The sequence below is a fragment of the Gordionus sp. m RMFG-2023 genome, chromosome 1 (assembly GCF_954871325.1).
Source record: "Gordionus sp. m RMFG-2023 chromosome 1, tfGorSpeb1-WG-v2, whole genome shotgun sequence".
Lineage (NCBI taxonomy): Eukaryota > Metazoa > Nematomorpha > Gordioida > Chordodea > Parachordodidae > Gordionus > Gordionus sp. m RMFG-2023.
Genome location: NC_088775.1, coordinates 50,463,609 through 50,486,800, shown reverse-complemented (window position 1 = coordinate 50,486,800; position 23,192 = coordinate 50,463,609). Strand labels below are relative to the sequence as shown.

Genomic DNA, 23,192 nt, shown 5'->3' with positions numbered 1-23,192 from the left:
CGAATGCATTACCGCGAAAACATTATAGCGAATGTATTACAGCGAATGTATTATGGCGAATGTATCATAGCGAATGTATTAGAGAGAATACATTACAGCGAATGCATTACCGCGAATGCATCATAGCGAATGCAATATCGCGAATGCATTACAACTAACATTATCACAATGCAATAGTGATTTATATTTGACAAAATTATATTTAACCCATTTTTAAGTTCCAAAAAACCAGAGAACCAGCTTAATTGTCTATTTTTATAGCGTTTTAAAATTATTTACCTCTAAAACACGTCACTTGTTATTTATGAAATTCGTATTTTATTAAAAAATATGTGGAATTTGGTATACTCAATTTTTTTAACGATTAGATTAAGTCGTTTTTTACAAAAGACCCTATTAATAAATATTTTATATTTTAAGATTGATTCTAGTAAACGTTAATTTTTGCCCCAACAAGCCCCAAACCCCAGGCTTGTAGGTTATATTGGTTTATTAAGTCTCCTATAGGATAATTGTTATTATCAATAATACACCATTTGTATATAAATAATTTATAAAAAATTTCAAAATGTGATATTTTATTTTAAAAAATGTTTAAGTTTTAATGAATTTTTTAATTTTTTTTCTAATTCTTTTGATTATGAACCACCAGAAAAGGTGAAAGTTAAAGGGGAAAAAATAGAATTTAAAGCTATAATAGCCAATGAATACTTATTATATCATATTTTTAAGCATAATATAATTAATTCGACCTAATTCTACTAGCCCCTAGTTACTGATATGATTAACCCTTTCCAGTGCTAAAAAAATATGTTGATAATTTTTAAAATTTTTTAAATAAGATTAGATGAAGGGGAACATTGGATTGAGACCTCTATCTTATTAAATCTTTTGTAATCGTCAAAATTATTAAATTTATAGCTTTAAATGCCAACTCCTGTTTCAAATATAAATCTTAAAATGATAAAAAATATATTTAATTATATATTTTGGTGGTTTCAATAGAGATGATATGTGAATTAAGTTCAAATTTAATATTTTGTAAGTTATTTTCAAATCATATTATTCTGCCTGGAAAGGAATGCCTACAATAAATATTTTTAAACATAATGATTATGAGACTTTCTGAAATGGGAAAAGAAGATTTTTTAATTTCATATTCTGTCTATTTAATTATTTCTAAATCTCACTGTGCAAATTGGTTTATTATTCATGATACGGTTTAAAACAATTTCAACTTTAAGAGAGACAGAAGGCCACAAATCCATATTTTTATTATAGTGAAAAACATTTTAATTATGCTTTAATATTATTTACTTATCTTAAATTCCGTATAAAACAATTTATAAAATACAGAGAAAATATTCAAAATAACGAAATTTGAAAATTTAGGGCAGGGTTTTAAATAATCAGAGCTAAAAAATGCAGACCGAAGAACACAGGTATATTAATTTACGACATTTATATTATTTATTTTATTACTAATTATGACATTGAAATATGTTAAATTCAATTTTGTCAGTACATTAAAAAATAGCTAAATATTAATAAAAGTATAATTTTTTTGGCGTTGGGGGTAACTACCTAAATCACGGGAAAATTTTTGATCTTTTTTTATTTATTTATTTTTTAAAATATTTTTTATGTGGTCAATTGAATATTTATTTTTTTATATATTTTTATGTGGTCATTTGAATAATTATTATTTTAACTTATATATTTTTATGTGGTCATTTGAATAATTATTATTTTAACTTATATATTTTTATGTGGTCATTTTAATAATTATTATATGGTCATTTTATTATTAAGAAAACCTCTCATTTGTATATATGTGAATATAGTTATTTTAGTAATTTGTTTTTACTTAAAAATATATATATATCTATATTATCATTAATCATAATTAAAATTAGATATAAAAAATAAATTTTTTATTTTTATAGGCAAAATATATTTAAAAATAATTTAAAAATGGCGTAAAATTATTTTTGACCTAGACAAAATGTTTTTAAGATTATTTTATCCCTTTTTTTATTCAAGGGTGTTCTGAGAATTTATATTACAGCAACTGGCTTGTTTTTTAAGAATAGTAAAGATTCGAAAATTTTTGTCATTTTATTTTACATATTATTAAAATATTTTTATTTTTTATAGAAACAAATTACTCAATATATCATTTAAATAATTATGATTAAAAGTTATAAAGATTTAGATCTAGAGATATATAATAACTTTGTTTACAGGCTTGATAAAAAGGTGCCTCCTACCTACTACTATAGTGCGTAGAGAGAGATACTCACAAGTGTATGGCCAGGCTCACAAGCCGAAATAATGAAAAATCTCCAAATAAATTCGAGCACAATCATATTCCGGATATTGCTCAAACTGAGTCACAAAAAATTGCTAACGAAATTAAGCATAAAGCGAAAACAACTATCGATACTCCCAGTATGATTATCTCGGAGATATCGGCAAATCTAGATGAATCCATCGAAATGAAGATTCCTAACTCCAGCCTTATTAAAAGGATAATACACCGTACAAGAAGCTCTCACAATCATCCACCACCGTGCCCAACTTCTTTGGCCGAATTAATTTTACCCTACGAATATACTATTACCGAGAAAGGCGAGAATTTTATCATTCATGATGATGAGGTAAAATTGAACAATTTGTTTAAATTTTATATATATCCAGAAAATCAAAATTTGGTATTAAAAATTATTAGATTAAACTTTTAATCAATTTTATATTATAAATTAGGATAAACGAGCGACTTTTAATATTCTCCACTGATGGAAATCTTGAATTTCTCTCCTCATGTGCGATGTGGTTCGCCGATGGTACTTTTAAATGTACACCTCCTCTTTTTCATCAACTTTATAGGCTTCACGGAGTAAAAAATAAAACGGTTTCCCCCCTAGTTTACATATTGATGATCGGTAAAAGGAGTGAGGATTACAAGCGAGTTTTTGAAATTATTCGATCATATGTAACAATCTCTCCTGATTTTATAATGACCGATTTTGAGTTATCGGCAATCAATGCATTCAAATCGGTCTTCCCGTTAACGAAACAAAGAGGATGTTTATTTCATCAAAGTTTTTGGAGAAAAATAGAAAGGTTTCCAGAAATATCAATGCAATATAAAACCAATACACAATTTTGTTTATTTTTAAAAATGATGTTATGTTTGGCCTATGTGCTAGAAACAGATGTTACAATGGCTTTTGAGACATTAATAATGTCTCCGTTTTATCAAGAAGATGTTATTTTACAGCCGATTATTGATTATTTTGAAAACACATATATAGGGAAATCTTATAGGAGGGAAAGATTAATCCCAATTTTTCCCATTCCCTTATGGAATTGCTATAATTCCACACTTAATGGCGACGCGAATACAAATAATTCTATGGAGGGATGGTACAGGAGTTTTAATTCATTGTTGACTTCCTATCATCCTACAATATGGAGATTTATAACAGGTATAATATTAAATTTCCAGGTAAAAAATTTAAGAAAAAAATTCTAGAATAATTTAGTTTTTTTAAATTAAAAAAGGAAAATTGATTATACATTGAATATTTATATCATTTTAAAGACTTAAAAAGCAACAAAGTTTAACTGAGTTAAAAATTATCCAACTACAAGGAGGTGATGATGAAGCTTCTCCAAGAAAAAAATACCGGAATCTCTCAGAAAGACTAAAATAGTATCGGATTACAGAAATCGCGATATTATATCGTACTTGAAGGGCTAGCATCCAATATTAATTTAAATATATAATTTTACAATAATGTATTCAATTATAATAAAAAAATAAAATAGCAAATATATATTTTTATATTATTTTATATTTTTTAGTAAAAATATAAAACTCTATAAGCAGCTAGCAGATTGTAATTGTATTCTCATATTATTATTATTAGATTTTTGGTTAGAAAAATTCATTTTTGTGGCAATATAGAGAATTGATCTTTAATAATATATGAAGAGTTTTATAAATAAAATTAAATAATATATATAAATTGAAACGCGAAAGTGAGATTTAAAAAAATTACTAATCAAAAATATTAAGGGTTGTAAACATTAATAAATTTTAATATAACGAGTTAGATTTCAGGCACTAGTCTTGATCCCAAGTTCAGTTAGGGTTCCAGAATTTTAAAAAAATTAAATTATTATTTTAGAGTAATAAAATATAACAAAATATGAGTTAATAAACAAGTCATGTAATCTATTTATAAATCTTATTTCGTAGTATCATCAATTAACTTATATAAATCTTTAAAAAAATTGAAAAAAAATTATTGCACCTTTCATCTTTTTAAAGTAAGGTGCCAGAAGTAAATTATAGTTTAGTAATAACTTTATTTTTATCCAATTCCAAAAATGTCTAAAGATTTTAATAGAAAAATATTATTTCAGCCGCTGGGTTATTTTTGAAAGGATAGCTTTATCAACGCCAAAAAAAATTATACTATTATTAATATTTAGCTATTTTTTACAGTACAGACAAAATTGAATTTAACATATTTCAATGTCATAATTAGTAATAAAATAAATAATATAAATGTCGTAAATTAATATACCTGTGTTCTTCGGTCTGCATTTTTTAGCTCTGATTATTTAAAGCCCTGCCCTAAATTTTCAAATTTCGTTATTTTGAATATTTTCTCTGTATTTTATAAATTGTTTTAAACGGAATTTAAGATAAGTAAATAATATTAAAGCATAATTAAAATGTTTTTCACTATAATAAAAATATGGATTTGTGGCCTTCTGTCTCTCTTAAAGTTGAAATTGTTTTAAACCGTATCATGAATAATAAACCAATTGGATTCGGTTCCCGTTCTAAATCGCTAAAAGTAATAATCGCTAAAAATTAAAATACCACTAAAAAATAAAAATTAATGACAACAAATAGTTTTATAAAATACTTAATACAAATATAAATCTAAGGGTGAGAATATAATATATTTTAATATATATAATTCACAATAATATTATTAAACATGTGTTTTACAAATTTAATAATTGTTTTAAATAGCATTAAAAAATTTCATCAATAGTTAAAATACTTAATACAAATATATATCTTAAGGGAGAAATTATAATAAATTTTAGTATATAATTACAAATTATATTATTAACAAGGCGTTTTACAAAAATATTTTAAATGGCAATAAAAGATTTTATCAATAGTTATATTCAATACTTAATAACAAATATATATTTTAAGGAGGATATTATAATAAATTTTAATATATATATAATATATTATTAAGTATGCATTTTATAAATTTTTAATTATTTTAAAAACATTAAAAAATTTCATCAATAGTTAAAATACTTAATACAAATATATATCTTAAGGGAGAAATTATAATAAATTTTAGTATATAATTACAAATTATATTATTAACAAGGCGTTTTACAAAAATATTTTAAATGGCAATAAAAGATTTTATCAATAGTTATATTCAGTACTTAATAACAAATATATATTTTAAGGGGGATATTATAATAAATTTTAATATATATATATAATATTATTAAGTATGCGTTTTATAAATTTTTAATTATTTTTATAAGCATAAGTTATAAATAGAGTATGCCTCAAACTCTGCAATTTTATATCCTAGAGCAGTATAATTTCTCTTATTCATTTGTTAATATATTCAACAACCGATTAGTGCTTTGCTTTAACTAGTAGAGTAGCCAGTTTAAAAAAACTATCAGCAACTAAGCCAGTTTTACGTCAATTTTTTAGAAATTTTATCAATATTTAATAATTTGTGAGTTATTTTAAACTGCACTGCCCAGCTCGAATTTCTTTAAAATATATTATATCATAGATAATAATGGTAATTTAAAATATGTGGTTTTAAAATATAAGCCTGGCCCTTGTATTTAAAAAATAAAATTTAGGCTGGGCCCGGGTATATTTAAAAAAATTAAAATACAGCCCGGTCCGTGTACCCGAGCCGGATTTAAGGCTGGGTCTGTAGGTCTGATCTAATTGCGCGTTTTTAATTTCCCTGATAAATGTGATTTTACCAAATTTATTCTGAAGAGAATCTACTCTGAGAATTTCATATGAATATGCTAAAAAAAATTTTGTATTTAGCAATTTATAATGAAAATCCATATATAGGTAATCAAAATTAAGGTAAGGTGATAGTATGATGGGTATTTTGTTCTATTTTTTGCATTTTAAATAATTAATTGGGTGCTTTAAATTTTTAATCTGTTTTGCTGGAACTGTATTCCATGTGTAGAAACTTTGATATTAAGGATTTTTTTTTTTATTATTTGAATTATATTTTAAAATAAGGTCCACTAGAAGGAGGAATGGGATTTATTGCTTCTGAAATTTCCTGGCATTAATCGCATTCATTTTAGTTCCAAAACACTAATTATTGTTTAAATACGCCAATATTTTTAAAGAGAGAACTTAATATATTAGCAATCTATATTATTTGTAGTCATACTAAACTAACCCAATTTATTTTCAAACATTAATTTTTATAGAAAATGGCCGTCAATTTTGAAGTGAGAAATGAATATTATTATCAATCTAAATATCAATTTTATCCCAATTATTTTAAAACATCGATTTTCAAATGAAATAGGATATCGCCAATGGTTTTGAATTCAAAAAATTATGTAGGATGCAGTCAATATTAAACAACGGTTTACCGTACACCAGGCTTAAATATTTTTTTTTAAAAAACCTGAGATGATTTAAAAAAATAAATGGGTTTTTGTGCCTGGAATATAAAATATTATATAATATATATTTATTAAATAATGTGAACAGGGTTTCCAGGTCAAAATTTTCCAATTGCGGATAAATAGTGCATTGTTAAAAATATTCCTGTGCCCTCCTAGACCGGCCCACTTTGAATAATAATTTAGATTACAATCAAGATATAATTAAATTCACTTTTATTTGACGCCCATATCAATATTTTCCATTGTTAAAAATATTTCCGACCTCATAAGACCTAGTAGACCCGCCCACTTAGAATATTAATATAATAATAAGTATTAAAGCAAAATTTAATTAAAACACTTTATTTGACGCCCATACATAATATCAATATCATCATGTTGTTAAAAATATTCATAATAATAATTATGATTAATAGTAGACTACAGTATATAATTAACACACCTAGCCATATTAGCCTATCAAGACCTAGAGGGAACGCTTGTTCTTTTAATGAATAAATCTTATGTATACCTTCCTACTAAGTTCAAAAAAAAGTTAAAAATAAATGGGTTCTTGTGCCAGGAATTTTTCTATAAACACGGGCTAGGCTAAAAATTATAAAATGTGACTAAATATGTAAATAAAAATAACCTTTTTTTCAGCCATTACTATTCGACCCCCTCCTCCAAAAATTGTATACAAATATATCATTATAAAGAAGAATTTAAAAGTAAAATTAGTAAAAGTTAACTTTTAAAATAACGACTAATTCAAAATTTTTAGAAATTTTAATAAAAAAAACTAAAGACCGAAAATGATTTTTATGAAAATCTAATATAGGGCTTACAAATATTTTCCCTCCCCCTTTAGCAGTGTCCTGGATACACTTATGGTTATAATGTACTATTTATTGATTTTATCCAATATTCAATCATTTTAAGTAATAAATGAGGGGTCCAAAAAATTATTAATTTATATTACCTTATTTAAATATATCCAGTAATTAAATTTAAATGACTTGTTTATTTCAATAATGTCTTATATGGCATGTGCAAAATTGGTAAACGTTTTTTTTTGCATTAAGAAATGCAAAATAATATATGTGCCTCTTTAAAAAAATCCATTCCTATTTAAAAAATTAACTGTTCTTTTGGAAAAACACAATGCTAAAAAATTTCTAAATTTTTAACAACTATATGAGAGAAACTAAAATGTAATATTACCACTTCCCCATCTAACACTTTAACCTTATTTGAACTAACCTTTTTCAAGGAGTTGGTTTCAAAAAAAAATTTTGTCCCATGTTGGGAATAGATTTTTAACAATCTGAGCATACCAAGACTTACAAATCAAATATGAATAATGCAAATATTCGATTTGTATTTTTGTAGGTATACTAAATCTAGGCCTAGCTGAGCAAATTTATTAAGATTTTGATGGATCAAGCAGAGCAGAAAATTTTTACACAAAAAATTAACAAGCTGGGTGGGACATTACATAAAAAAATCAGGCTAAGCCTCACAAATCTCTGATTTAGAATTTGATTAATATTCTTTGAAATGACAATGAGCCTATTTTATTTTAAGAACTGCCTATATAAATTAATTCCATAATTGAAATAAATTATAAACTAGGCTAGACATTTTTTTGAATTTCAATCTAATATTATTTATTTAAAATAAACTACAACATGATTATTTTGTATTTTAAGAGCTGTTTAAAAATATTATAAACCTATAAATAAAGTCAGATATTAAAACACAATTAATTTATAAAATGGATAGTCATAGAGTAGAGATATAAGAGTCTTAATTGATATTGAGAAAAAAATAGATATAAACATTGAAAATTTCTAAAAAATTTAATGATATTCTAGAATTTTAATAGGTTGGGTGAGATATTTCATTAGACTTGACTTTTTGTAAAATTTTAACAGGCCAGGTTAGGATATTAGTAAAAAATTTATCAGGCTCAGTTGGGTTGGATAAACATTTAAATAATGGGATAGGTAGCTTATATAAAATTTTCTATTAACCTAACCTTACACATCTCTGCTACTTATAAAGAAATGTTTATTTTTTACTGATAAAAATTACTGCCGAATTTTGTATTTAATACTGATTTCCATTTTAATTTTATACTGGCAAAAATGAAAAAAAATATATTGATTAAATATCTGAGAATTACAATAAATATTAGAGGTTTTATTTATTCACCTTTTTCTATACTATTATCATATTTTGTTTTTGTAAAATAATTTTTAAGCATTTTAAATAGAATTACAAAATGGTTTGCAGATATAAATTTATAAAAAATTAATCATTATAATTTAAAAAATAATATAGTATATTGTTAAATATAATTGAATATTATAATTTTTGTTTAAAAGGTCTAAAATTGAATATTGTATTTTTTAGTTTAAAAGGTCAGTGATAAGAAAAAGTAAAATGAAATTGTAAAGGACATATGTATTTTGTTTATATGTAAATACGCTATTATAAAAAATGTATATAATGACAAGAATTTTGTATATAGATAGTCATAATAAAATTAAATTTAAAAATCAAAAAAAGAGTTAACAAATTAATTTAATCTTTTTATACTTTTTTAGTACCTGCCTTCCGTGTGTTTTTCATGGTGGCAGCGTATTTATTAATGATAACATTGCCTTTGGAAACCATTATAAAGAGATATTTTGACAATATTAAAAGAGATTTCTCTTATAAATTACATGATTCCATGACAATTATTATAATACGTTATGACAGACTTGAGGACATGCAAGAGGCGTATGAACTAATAAATGGAAAAGAATACTTCGACACTACTGGACGATTATTTATACTGAAGGCTCATAGATATCAAAGAGACTTATAAAAATATCAATTATAGTCGTATTATATTTTCACAAACATATATGATAAATATAATTATAAATATTAATATTATATAATAAAGAATAATGAAACCTTTAGTTAAAAATACTATAATAGAATGCCCTATATTTAATAATAATGTTGAGGTTTTTCTTAAAAAATTCGATAATATATTTAAAGATACACAATATACAGATATAGAAAAGGCATACGCATTTACGCAGAGGTTACCGGATGATCTTTACCTGAGACTAGAGGCGATATGCACTCCTACGGAATTTAGCAATCCACCGATCGTACTCGAGAGATTTAAACTTTTACAACCGGACAATTCGAACATAGCGTATTTGAAAGAATTAAGTGAAGTAGTACAAGATAAAAATGAAACATTCAGTAATTGGGTAACCAGATTATGTTTATTAAGTAATAAATGCAAATTTAGTAATTATGATGAGAGAATAAAAATATATTCAACCAATAAAGATATACGTCAGAAAATTTCACATGTAGAAAGTTCAGATATTCATGAAATAATAAAAATAGGAAAGGGGATTGAGGATGATGAAGCTTATGACAAAATAATTAATAAAATTGATAATATAAAAATAGAAGATACATCTGAAATAAAACAAATAGAAATGCGGAAGGTTAGTCAAGCGGATACGGATAGAAGGATGATGAAATACGATGATCGATATAGAGGAGTAGATGCACAAACGAATTACGTCCATAGAAATCAATGGAAGCCTAGATACGACAGTTATCAGAGATATAATTATCCAGAGAATAATTTCAATCCTCGTTTTCAAAACAATTTTAATCCTCGATATCAAAACAATTTTAATCCAAGATATACGAATAATTACGAGCCAAGATATCGAAATAATTATAATCCTAGAGTTAATAGTGGGTATAATGGATCGAGATCGTATAGTAATTTTATAAGATTCAACAATAAAAATAATTATAATAATAACTACAATAATTATAGATATAATAATAATGATAATTACAAATATAATGAAAATAATTATAGAGATTATAGATATCAAAACGAATTAAGATACATACCAAGATATAACAATAATCGTGATAATAGTCAGACAAGCAATAATAGATATAGAATCAATAATAATAATAATAATAATAATACAGGATATTCGAATAATATAAATACCGTCGATATAGAAGAAATAAAGGAGGAAAATAATGATAAAAAGGATCATAGTTTATTTAGCATTGATGTGAATAATATGGAGGATGATGACAGGGCAAATGATGCTTACAAAGTTACGATATACCTTAACGGTATGCCGGTAGTAATGCAGATAGATACCGGGTCGTGCTTTTCAATATTACCGATTAAGATTGCTAGAAAGATAGGAATCAAAGTCTTAAATAAATCGGATACGAAACTTACTGGCTATGATGGGAAAAGTATTAAAGTGCTAGGAATCGTTAAAATAAAAGTGAGATATGATGACAAAACTCAAAACTTAGATGCGTATGTAGTCGAAAGTGACAAGAATGCACTACTAGGAAGAACATGGATAAAAGTTTTTGGTAACATACTCAATAAATTCGTGAATCTAATCGAGGAAAATAATAATGATACGATAGACAAATTAATAAAAGAATGTAGTTCAAGAATCAATAAAAAACCTATATATCGTAATGATGTTAAATTACATTTGACACAAGATGCTAAACCAAAGATTATACCACCAAGACACGTACCATATAAAAGACTTGATTTAATAACAAAAGAATTACAAAAATGGATTGATGATAAGATAATAGAACCGGTAGACGAAGTACGATGGGCAAGTCCACTCACTCCAGTTTATAAAAGTGATGGATCATTGAGACTATGTGCTGATTTCAAAAATACGATAAACCCTGTATTAGAGGACTTTAAATATCCGATACCACGCATTAATGATTTAATTTCGAAATTATCAAAAGGAAAAAAATTTACAAAGATTGACTTCAAAAACGCGTTTCTACAAATACCAATACATAAAGAATCCAGAGATTTGCTTACAATATCAACGCACAAAGGTTATTATAGATTCACGAGATTACCATTTGGTTTAAAAACATCATCAGCAATTTTTCAATGCACCATGGAGAAAATTTTCGGAGATATGAAAGATGTCATATTTTATATAGATGATTTATTAATAACGGGTGATAATGATGAAATACATCTGAACAACATAAAAAAAGTTTTTGATAGAATAACAAAATATGGGCTTACACCAAATTTCAACAAGAGTGTGTTTATGAAGAAGGAGATTAGATTTTTGGGACACGATATAGATGAAAATGGTATACATCCTAATGAAGACAAAATTAAAGCTATTACTAACATGTCAAAACCAACAACAAAAGAGGAATTAGCGACATTTTTAGGCATGGCCAGTTATTATAGAAAGTTTTTGTGCAACTTTGCAGACTTAGCTGATCCTTTGTACAAGATGGTTAACAAGGAAAAATGGATATGGGAAGATGTGCACCAAAAGAGTTTTGATGATTTGAAAGCGTTGATTAGCAGTCCGCCGACTTTAAATTATTACAATCCAGAATTGCCTATAGGAATTGCTACTGACGCTTCAAAAAAAGGATTAGGGGCAGTATTATTTCACATGGAAGGTGATGGTAAAGAGAAACCTATTGCATTCACATCAAGAACTTTGTTAAAAGCTGAAACAAATTATACAAATATCGAGAGAGAAGCTTTGTCTATAATATTTGCGGTAAAAAAATTTCAGGAATATTTAATTGGGACAAAATTTATGATAATAACAGATCACAAACCACTAATATATTTATTTTCAAAAACACTCAAAGATAATACTTCAATATCAATGCGTTTACAGAAATGGAATTTAGCAATGGGAGCTTATGATTATACAATAATACATAGACCGGGGAAACAAAACTTGGTGCCTGATTGTTTATCAAGATTACCATTGACAAATACAGATAATACTATAAAAAATATAGATGATAAAGAAATTGACAAATTATGGGACATACCAATAAACTTCAATCAATTAGTTAAAGAAACAAAGAAGGATAAAGAACTAATGGATATAATTGATAATATTAGAAATAATGAACCAATAAAGAACAAAACATACAGAAACATGGAAATGGAATTGAGTTTGATAAAACATTGTCTATTTAAAGAAAACAGAATAATAATACCGCTGAACATGAGAAAAGAGATTTTACGCGAACTACATAAAGGACATTTAGGTGCAGGTAAAACGAAAATGTTGGCGAGAGATTATTTGTGGTGGCCTGGAATAAACACGGAGATAGATCTAGAGGTAAAAAATTGTGATTTATGTAATAGATATGGGAACCAGCAACAAAGATTTTCGAACGTGTACATATAGATTTTGCACAATTTGAAGACAACAATCTAATGGTATTTGTGGACGCGTATAGCAAATTTCCGATCATAAAACGAATGAAAAATATTACGACGGAATCAACTCTAAAAGAATTGATGAAAATTATAAGCTTATTCGGAATACCACACAAAATCGTGACGGACAATGGTACGAATTTTACTAGTCAATTATTTAAAAAGTTTTGTGAAGATTATGGCATAAAACACATACTTACAGCACCTCATCATCAACAATCGAATGGTCAATGTGAACGGATGATAAAAACTATGAAAATGAGTCTTAAAAGAAATATGGAAAGCAACACGAACATAGATTTGGATGTAGCTTTAGAGAAATTTTTGTTTAATTATAGAAATACGCCGAATGATACAACGAATATGATACCCAGTAAAGTAATGTTTTCAAGAACGATCAGGACCAAATGGGACTTAATCAAACCTGTGGAAGATAACGAGAATATGTTAAGAAGAAAAATATCAAAGAATAGAGAAATAGAAATAGGAGACAAGATTTGGTACAAGACGTTTAAAGAAAATATTTGGGATAAAGGAGTAATAGTACAAAAAGAAGGCAACTTGACATACAGAATAGACAATGGACATCATATTATCAGGAGACATTTGGATCAAATAAAAAAGAGAGCATCAATAAATAATACTGAAAAAATTTTTAGAGGGGGAAGAAGTGAACAAGTTCAAGTTCAAAATTCGAAAATTCAAAGTCAAGTTCAAGTTCAAAATTCGAATATTCAAAGTCAAGTTCAAAAGCGAGAATATGACCTACGACATAGAAAATGATTAATTGTTATAAATAAATAAAATTATGTAAAAAATATTTATATAAAATTTTGAAAGAGAAATAGGATGATCATACAAACAGCAAATCAACAAGCAATGTTTAACTGACGACGTTTCAACAATGATGTTCAAACAACGATGTTTCATGATGTTCGATAATCAATTCAACTAACGATAATCAGATGGTCTAACAAACGATCTAAACGATATACTCTCGATGATAGGAAAGAACACTCAAGCTTTCGAAGGAAGAAATTTAAAAAGAAGAGGAAATGTTAAATATAATTGAATATTATAATTTTTGTTTAAAAGATCTAAAATTGAATATTGTATTTTTTAGTTTAAAAGGTCAGTGATAAGAAAAAGTAAAATGAAATTGTAAAGGACATATGTATTTTGTTTATATGTAAATACGCTATTATAAAAAATGTATATAATGACAAGAATTTTGTATATAGATAGTCATAATAAAATTAAATTTAAAAATCAAAAAAAGAGTTAACAAATTAATTTAATCTTTTTATACTTTTTTAGTACCTGCCTTCCGTGTGTTTTTCATATATGAAAATATATAATGTTATATGTTATAGGTCAACATTTGTATGACAAAATGAATCAAATAAGAGACCAACAAGAGCAATTAGTTCAGAATCATTTTAATTTTAGTTTACAGCAAAATATGAAAGAATATGATATCAACAATACTCGAATAAAATTAGAAGAATTTATAGATAAACTGATGAAAGGGTTAAATAATGTCAGTAATTCTTTATATCAACTTTGTGAATTTAAACGTACAAGTGATAAAGGCTAAAGAATGTTGTAATCATTGTTATAGTAATTAAAAATAGCATTATAAAATTTTAGATAAATATTTAACATATAATAAAGATATCAATATTATAATTTCCAACAATATAACACAATAGAGTATATATTTATTTGTGACTGTGCTAAATTATATATTATAAGTTGTTATAGTAAATACATACTTTAAAAACACTACCTTGAAAAAAGGTAAGACATCTAAAGATATAGTAATATATATTTGTAATTTAATTTAAATACTTTGGATTGGTTTACAGGTTTCTGCATGGCTTTTAGTTATACTAAACATACTTATTTTTCTAATTTTGTAAGCTTAAGTAATTTATCTATGTTTTCTGCGAAGGTTTGAATCTTCATAGTATTGGTGGCCATCTTTGATAATCTTTTGCCTACATATTTTTTAGCGATTTTTCGTTTAGCGATTTAGAACCGATCCCTTGGATTCAGGTCTAAATCGCATTAATCAGAATAGAATAAACATACTCACTTTATGTTACCACTAGAAAATTTAAATAATAAATAACATATATTATAAATATTTGTTTAGAAAGATTAATAGATAAAAAATATATACATGTGTAATAAATATTACATATATATTATATTAAATAAATATAATAAAATATTAAATATATACTTAAATATTACATACATATATAATTAATAAATATACCATATATAATTTACCTACATATTATAAATATGATGTTATTATAATATATAATCAATATGTTAGTTAATATATATCTTAAATAAATATTTTAAAATATTAAATATATTTAAATATTATTTATATGTATATTACAAGTATAATAAATTCATATACCATATATAATTTACCTACATATTATAAATATGATCTTATTATAATTTAGTAATATATTATCTTAAATAATATCGATATACAGTAAAATTAAATATATATATGTTAAGTAAATATGTTTAAATATTATTTATATGTATATTACATGTATAATAAATATATATACCATATATAATTTACCTACATATTACATATATGATGCAGTGGCGTAGCTACGGGGGTGGTTTTCGGGTTTTGAGATTATTTTTAGATTATAAGTTCAAAAGACTTAAAAGTGATTTTATATCAATTATATTTTTCTGGTTTTGATGTTTGTGGAAGGATATTATATTACTATTGAAATTATTCTGGATAGTATTATTATAAAGTCATTGAGAATAATCTACTAAATTATAATAACATATTATTGATGTATTTAAAAAATATATTTATTATATATTATCGAAGATATGGTTATTTGTAAGATAAACCAGGCCGAAGGCCTTGGCAAAAGGGCCGAAGGCCCGTTAAAGGGGATCTGGGAGGCGAAACCCCCCAGCTATATGTATGAACCCCCTCTAAAGAAAATTCCTAGCTACGCCATTGATATGATGTTACTATAATTTAGGTGTATAACAAGTTTACTACTAGGGAAGCAATCAAAATTTTTTTTAATTTTTATTTATTAGTAAAACCATAATAAAATTAAATTAAAATATAAAATTAATTCATCTTTGTTTTTGAGTAAAATGTGCTAAATTATAAAAGTTATTGCTAGATTTCAATTTTTTTAATAATTTTTTTTCAATCGAAATAAAAAATAGATTTAAAATTTAAAAATATTTTTAATTTATTTATAAAAAGTTAGTGGAATATCATAAAATTATTTTACAAATTTCTAAATTAATTGCTTAAAATAATTTGGTGCATCAATGGTATTGTTTATAATTATTAGGTGTCATGGCTAAGCGAAGATTTATAAATTCCCTTGCATGTTAAAAATATCCTTCACAATCTTAAACTGATATCTATAGATGTTTTAATATTATATATATTTTTTTATTATATTAGTCTTAATATTTTTATAATATATATGTATTTAAATTATATGCTCATACATATGAGGAAAATTAGCACTTATTTTTATTTTTTGATAAATAAAACGTTAAATAAAAGTATATCAAAATTTATCTATAAACAGATACAGATACTTCTGAAGTAGTATATAGATACAGATACTTTTTATACAACTCTGATAATCTAATCAATTTATAATTACAATTATTGAAAATAAATTTTGCTTTTAAAAATGAAAAATATTCTTACTCATGATATAGTTTATATTTTTGTTTGTAGAGCGATAACTATTTTTATCTATTTTTTTGTTAATTATTTTTTTTGTAGAGCGATAATACTTTTATCGATTTTTTTTTGTTTAATTGTTTTTTATGTAGAGCGATAACTATTTGTATCAATAATATTTTTTTTTTGCAATAAAAATTTGATTATTATTTTATTGTTTGTAGAAATATATATAAAGTGAAGAAATAATAAAATATAAATAATATAGTTGTTTTCATTCATTTTTTCCCCTTGCTACAAAATATTTTATGTTTTAAAAAAAATTGCAAAGAGAAAAGTAAAAGAAAAATTAAAATTAATACCGGAAAAAAGAAGTAAAATAAATTTATGTTAATTAAAATTTATAAAATTACTATCATCCGATTTTACTAATACTTTTAAAAAAGTGATAGTGCCTATTTAAAATTTTATGAATAAAACTTTCTTTCAATGGTTCAATAGATCCTTGTTTTGATACAATCTTCATCATTAGACTTCTCTCTAATGGGGTTGATAATAAATCTAAAAGCCCTAATCTCAATCATTCAGTGGACTAATTTTTTAAGATGTTTTGTTTATAATTCCATATTAAATTAACTGAAGGTCCAACCCTATTAAATTATTTAAAAATTAATATTATTTAGAGTGACCAAATAGATATCATTATACCTTAATAATGTTAATATAAAAAAATAATAATTTAATATACAAAATATGGTTAAGGACATCTAGTTAATAAAATATTAATATTCATGATATTTGATTAAGTCTGTTAAATATATTATTTAGTTTTTATTTATTTTGTTAAATATATTTCAATAAATAAAAATATTACCAATAGAGCATTATATGTACTAGGATTAGTTGAATGTTGCTTTTATACAAGTAAATTATAATGGCAAATGTTAAAATATCGAGTGTGAAATTATTTAACTTCTTTAAAAAATTTCTAAATGTTATTGTTATCTTCGTAACTTATTGTCTTAAACCTAGCAAAAACATTTTTAAAAAAATTCACTAATAAATCTTTTATTTTTTGATAAAATCTTTTATTTATGTATGTATATAAAAAAAATAAACATTTACAAATTTATTGTTATAAAATAAAACTATAATAAAATTAAAAACGGATATTTATTGATAGTTTTAATATTTAAAATTTACTAAAAAAGATATTTTATCTAAAAATTCTGTAATATCAGAAGTTCTTTCATACATTTGTGTTAAATTTGTAATATGCTCATCGATTCTTTCATATTTTCTATTTCTTCGCCGCACTCTAGATCTAATTATTGATCTGGATAATTTTGAGGTCGTTAGAATGATGACCTATTAAAGTTTTTATAAGAATGTAAACATTTGGGTGAGCGTGTGCCGTTTTTCTCTTTAAGGCATGATGAAACCCCTCTAGATGATTGTTGGTGCGGGGACCATCGACTTTATATCTAAATTATATGAAAATTTTAAAAATTAATTAATTATATTTTAAATACCTTGTCCATATGCCATGAGGAAATATGGCATTAAGGCCTAGCCATGTCGTATCCATATACTCCATAAAATCCATGAGCATGGGATTTTCAGACGCCATAATATAACAATTATGTCTTACCCTAGATATATCTTCCTCCTTACAAAAAGGCAAAGTTGTCATGCGCCTAACAACTTTGTGAACATTGGAGTGGTTCAGGTACAAGCTTACCAACCCTAAAGATTGACATCTTCGCCATAACGCTTGCGAATAATGAAAAAAACATCCTATACAAAATTATATTAGAATATAAATTATAAATTTAACCCTTTATAATCACAGGAAATACAAACTTGAGAGCTGATATAGAAGCTGCCTCAAAGTCTGTTTGGCCAAATCGAGGATTAAAGGTTATCTGGCGTTCGGCGCAAAAATTAGTAATAATTTGAAAAAGCCGGATATATGTTTCTTTCGTCTTGTCCGGAAGGAGAGCGTAAATGATAGGTATCATAACACCATACATAACATGCAAGGTATAAAGTTGATAAAATAATGTAGGAGCTATATGAAAAGTTCCATCCATGTAGATCATGTTAGAACCCTCGGTCAAACGCAACATGGAATCAGTACCAAAAACATATAAGTTACCTGTTCCATGGATTAGAAAACGTTCATTGCGAGTTGTCATAGCATATTCTGCTGATAACTCAATATCCAAAATCGAATGAGGCCTAGGGGGCCGATATTTCATAAGGAGTCTGTCTATGTGACTCTTCAAAGATATAAATGATGGTATCGCCTCAGAATAGTTTTCTATTTCTGGATCCTCCAAACATCTCTTTCCATAGTTTGTTATGTTTAAGCGTGTCTCAAGGGGATTCTGAGCTACAATATTTTCGAGTGCTTCTTTAGTTTTAAGCATCTCGAATGTCCCTATTTCAAAAGGATGATCATGTATACCCGAAGCAATATAAGCACCATCAAATTACATTTGGCCTTAGACAATCAGCTACTCTATAACGATATTTTATAATATCCCTATTTTGACAGTGAAATCTATTTATATAGTTCTAAAAGAAGAGTAACATTTTCCATTTTTGGCTTTTGACAAAACGAGCCTCTAGTTAATTAAAAATAATATTAATGCAATTTATTATAATTATTTTACCATAAATATTTGAATTTAAGTCTAATAAGGCTTAGGCTATGTCAAGAGGGGAATCTAGATTTGTGTCAGGCACTATGGGAGAAACTTGTTGTTCCAAATGTGGAATACCATTGGATGAAACTAGATTATAAATAAAATTGTCAAATTAAGAATTTTTAAAATTTTTATTTACTTAAGATATCAGGCAAAATGACAGAATCTTGTGATTGTGTTATGGAAGACTAAGATGGGTGCTATCTTATTTAAAATAAAGATGTTTAAATATCTTAAATATTTATTTTATTACATTTACACTTCGCTGTGTGTTCTATCGTAATTATTATGTCCTTTAATGAGAGCTTAGCTCTACCAGAACAATTATCACGACAACTTAAGTGTATAAATTTTTTGTTGGCACTTTTTATGAGGTACTCGTACCCTAAATAAATTATTAAATGATTTCCTTTTTGAGTTTTCTTAAAAGTAAAAAAATATATAAAACAATATTACTTCAAATTTAATATTTTGAATCTTAAGGTAACATTTCAAATTATTGGCAAGAGTGGCTAGCATCTATAAATATTTGAATTATTTTTAAAAATTTATTATGAATATATAAATCCATATTAAATCAGTGCTATTATAATTATTAGAGTAATACATATAAATTATATTGTTACTGTTAACAATTGTAAAAATGGAATATCAAGATCACTCACAATGTCAAATATAGTATTGATAGTTTATGCTTAATTGATTTAATATTATTAAGTTATTTTACAATCTTAATTAATTAAATATAATCATTTATTAATTGAAAATAAAATTAATCCAATTTAATGGTGTGATTTGTGTTGTCAAGTTTAATATCAATAATCAACTAAATCCTCTTTTTTAAATTTAAGCCTTTGAAAAAATTTCTAAAATTCAAATCAGTATCCAAAACTTCTTAGTGAAAACTAACTATATTTAATTTATAAATCTTTATAAATTATATTATGATCATTAAGTTCAATATCAAAATTTAAGCCTTTACTAAAATTTAAACCAGCATACAAAACTTCTTAGTCAAAGACAGTATTCAAAACTTTTGAGTGAAAACTCTAACTATATTTAATTAATACATCTTTATAAATTATATTATGATCATTAAATTCAATATCAAAATTTAAGCCTCTAAGAAAATTTCTAAAATTTAAACCAGTATACAAAACTTCTTAGTCAAAGTCAGTATTCAAAACTTCTTAGTGAAAACTCTAACTATATTTAATTAATACATCTTTATAAATTATATTATGATCATTAAGTTCAATATCAAATCAGTACTCAAAACTTCTTAGTGAAAACTCTAACTATATTTAATAAATAAATCTTTATAAAATATATTATGATCAATAAGTTCAATATCAAAATTTAAGCCTTTACTAAAATTTAAACCAGCATACAAAACTTTTTAGTCAAAGTCAGTATTCAAAACTTTTGAGTGAAAACTCTAACTATATTTAATTAATACATCTTTATAAATTATATTATGATCATTAAGTTCAATATCAAAATTTAAGCCTCTAAGAAAATTTCTAAAATTTAAACCAGTATACAAAACTTCTTAGTCAAAGTCAGTATTAAAACTTCTTAGTGAAAACTCTAACTATATTTAAATAATACATCTTTATAAATTATATTATGATCATTAAGTTGAATATCACATGAGTATTCAAAACTTCTTAGTGAAAACTCTAACTATGTTTAATTAATACATCTTTATAAATTATATTATGATCATTAAGTTCAATATCAAATCAGTATTCAAAACTTCTTAGTGAAAACTCTAACTATATTTAATTTCTACATCTTTATAAATAATATTATGATCATTAAGTTCAATATCAAATCAGTATTCAAAACTTCTTGGTGAAAACTTTAACTATATTTAATTAATATACCTTTATAAATTATATGATCATTTTCAATATCAAAATTTAAGCCTAAGAAAATTTCTAAAATTTAAACCAGTATACAAAACTTTATATATTACTTGCACTTTAAATTTTTTATCGCTTCAGATATGGCGGCCATTTTTTGAATATGTTATTTTGAAGACGTTTTAAAACATACTCAATTTATGCTATTTTGAGCAATGCTATTTAGTGGTCCACCGAACCAATTTGCACAGTGAGATTTAGAAATAATTAAATAGACAGAATATGAAATTAAAAAATCTTTTTTTCCCATTTCAGAAAGTCTCATAATCATTATGTTTAAAAATATTTATTGTTGGCATTCCCTTTCAGGCAGAATAATATGATTTGAAAATAACTTACAAAATATTAAATTTCAACTAAATTCACATATCATCTCTATTGATACCACCAAAATATATAATTAAATATATTTTTCATCATCTTAAGATTTATATTTGAAACAGGAGTTGGTATTTATTATTTTTAAATTTAACAATGTTTAAATTTGTTAAATTTAAAAAAGATAAGATTTTATGTTTTAAAGCTATAAAATTAATAATATTGACGATTACAAAAGATTTAATAAGATAGAGGTCTCAATCCAATGTTCCCCTTCATCTAATCTTATTTAAAAATTTTTTTGCCAGATATGGCTTGGGGGAGGGTTGTATTATAACCACTTATTTTTTTAAAAATATTTAAGAAAAATTTAAAACCATTTACTATAATAAAAAAAAAAATTATCAACATATTTTTTTAGCGCTGGAAAGGGTAAATCATATCAGTAACTAGGGGCTAGTAGAATTAGGTCGAATTAATTATATTATGCTTAAAAATATTATATAATAAGTATTCATTAGCTACTATTATAGCTTTAAATTCTATTTTTTTTCCCTTTAACTTTCACCTTTTCTGGTGGTTGATAATCAAAAGAATTAGAAAAAAATTAAATAATTCATTAAAACTTAAACATTTTTTAAATAAAATATCACATTTTGAAATTTTTTATGAATTATTTATATACAAATGGTGTATTATTGATAATAACAATTATCCTATAGGAGACTTAATAAACCAATGCAATCTACAAGCCTGGGGTTTGGGGCTTGTTGGGGCAAAAATTAACTTTTACTAGAATCAATCTTAAAATATAAAATATTAAAAATATATATTAATGTATAACTTAAGTTAAGTGTTTGTTGGGCTATCTCATGGTATTTAATAAATTCAATTATAAATTGTCAAGCTTATGATGATATTGACAAAAACGACTACTAGCCCTATTCCTACTATTGGAAGAAAGTTGATAATGAGATCAAAAATTTTGATTATTTACCGGGCGGCTAAAAAACGTCGCGTTTTGAAATCTTATTAACTCCGAAACGTGTCATTCGTTTTTTATGAAATCTCCTGTCTTAATATTCTCAAAATATATAATTTTATAAAGTGGTTTTTAGAAAATTAAGATAAAAATAATGTAGTCGTACATAAATATTTTAAAGATTTCCTTTAATTCATAAACTATAACATAAAAACAAAATATTTTAAATTTTATAAAGTGGCTTTTAGAAAATTAAGATAAAAAAATTTAGTCGGACATATATATTTTTAAAGATTTCTTCAAATTCATAAACTATAACATAAAATATTTTAGCATTATTAAACAAATCTCATTATTAAATACCACTAACAATATAAACATACGATAATTTTCTAAATTATGTATTTTATCAAAGATCTGATAATAATAAAATTTTGACATGAGAAGAAAAATTGGAATCAAGTTTAATTCCTGAATTCTCTAGGAAAAAGTGGAATAT

The 23,192-nt window shown here is 24.7% G+C and overlaps 2 protein-coding genes across 5 annotated transcripts; one reads left to right on the top strand and one right to left on the bottom strand.

The window, feature by feature from the left end:
• Positions 1-2,200: 2,200 nt before the first annotated feature.
• On the top strand, positions 2,201-2,889 carry LOC135922680 (uncharacterized). The gene is made up of 2 exons (XM_065457112.1): positions 2,201-2,660; positions 2,767-2,889. Exons 1-2 carry the CDS (start codon positions 2,310-2,312, stop codon positions 2,797-2,799), a joined length of 384 nt encoding a protein of 127 aa, XP_065313184.1. The 5' UTR covers positions 2,201-2,309; the 3' UTR covers positions 2,800-2,889.
• A 15,037-nt stretch (positions 2,890-17,926) lies between these two features.
• LOC135931525 (uncharacterized) lies at positions 17,927-21,494 on the bottom strand. 4 transcript variants are annotated; one of them, XM_065468700.1, is made up of 9 exons: positions 21,447-21,494; positions 21,355-21,396; positions 19,922-19,984; positions 19,719-19,850; positions 19,605-19,669; positions 19,433-19,552; positions 18,592-19,384; positions 18,287-18,551; positions 17,927-18,238 (listed from the first exon to the last, which is right to left on the bottom strand). In XM_065468700.1, the coding sequence occupies exons 7-9, from the start codon at positions 19,184-19,186 to the stop codon at positions 18,079-18,081; spliced, it is 1,020 nt and encodes a 339-aa protein (XP_065324772.1). In that variant the 5' UTR covers positions 19,187-19,384; positions 19,433-19,552; positions 19,605-19,669; positions 19,719-19,850; positions 19,922-19,984; positions 21,355-21,396; positions 21,447-21,494; the 3' UTR covers positions 17,927-18,078. The 4 variants fall into 4 exon arrangements, with proteins under 4 accessions (XP_065324772.1, XP_065324773.1, XP_065324771.1 ...); XM_065468701.1 differs by lacking the exons at positions 21,355-21,396; positions 21,447-21,494 and having other exon boundaries at positions 19,719-19,874; positions 19,922-19,961; XM_065468699.1 differs by lacking the exons at positions 19,922-19,984; positions 21,355-21,396; positions 21,447-21,494 and having other exon boundaries at positions 19,719-19,904.
• Positions 21,495-23,192: the final 1,698 nt, after the last annotated feature.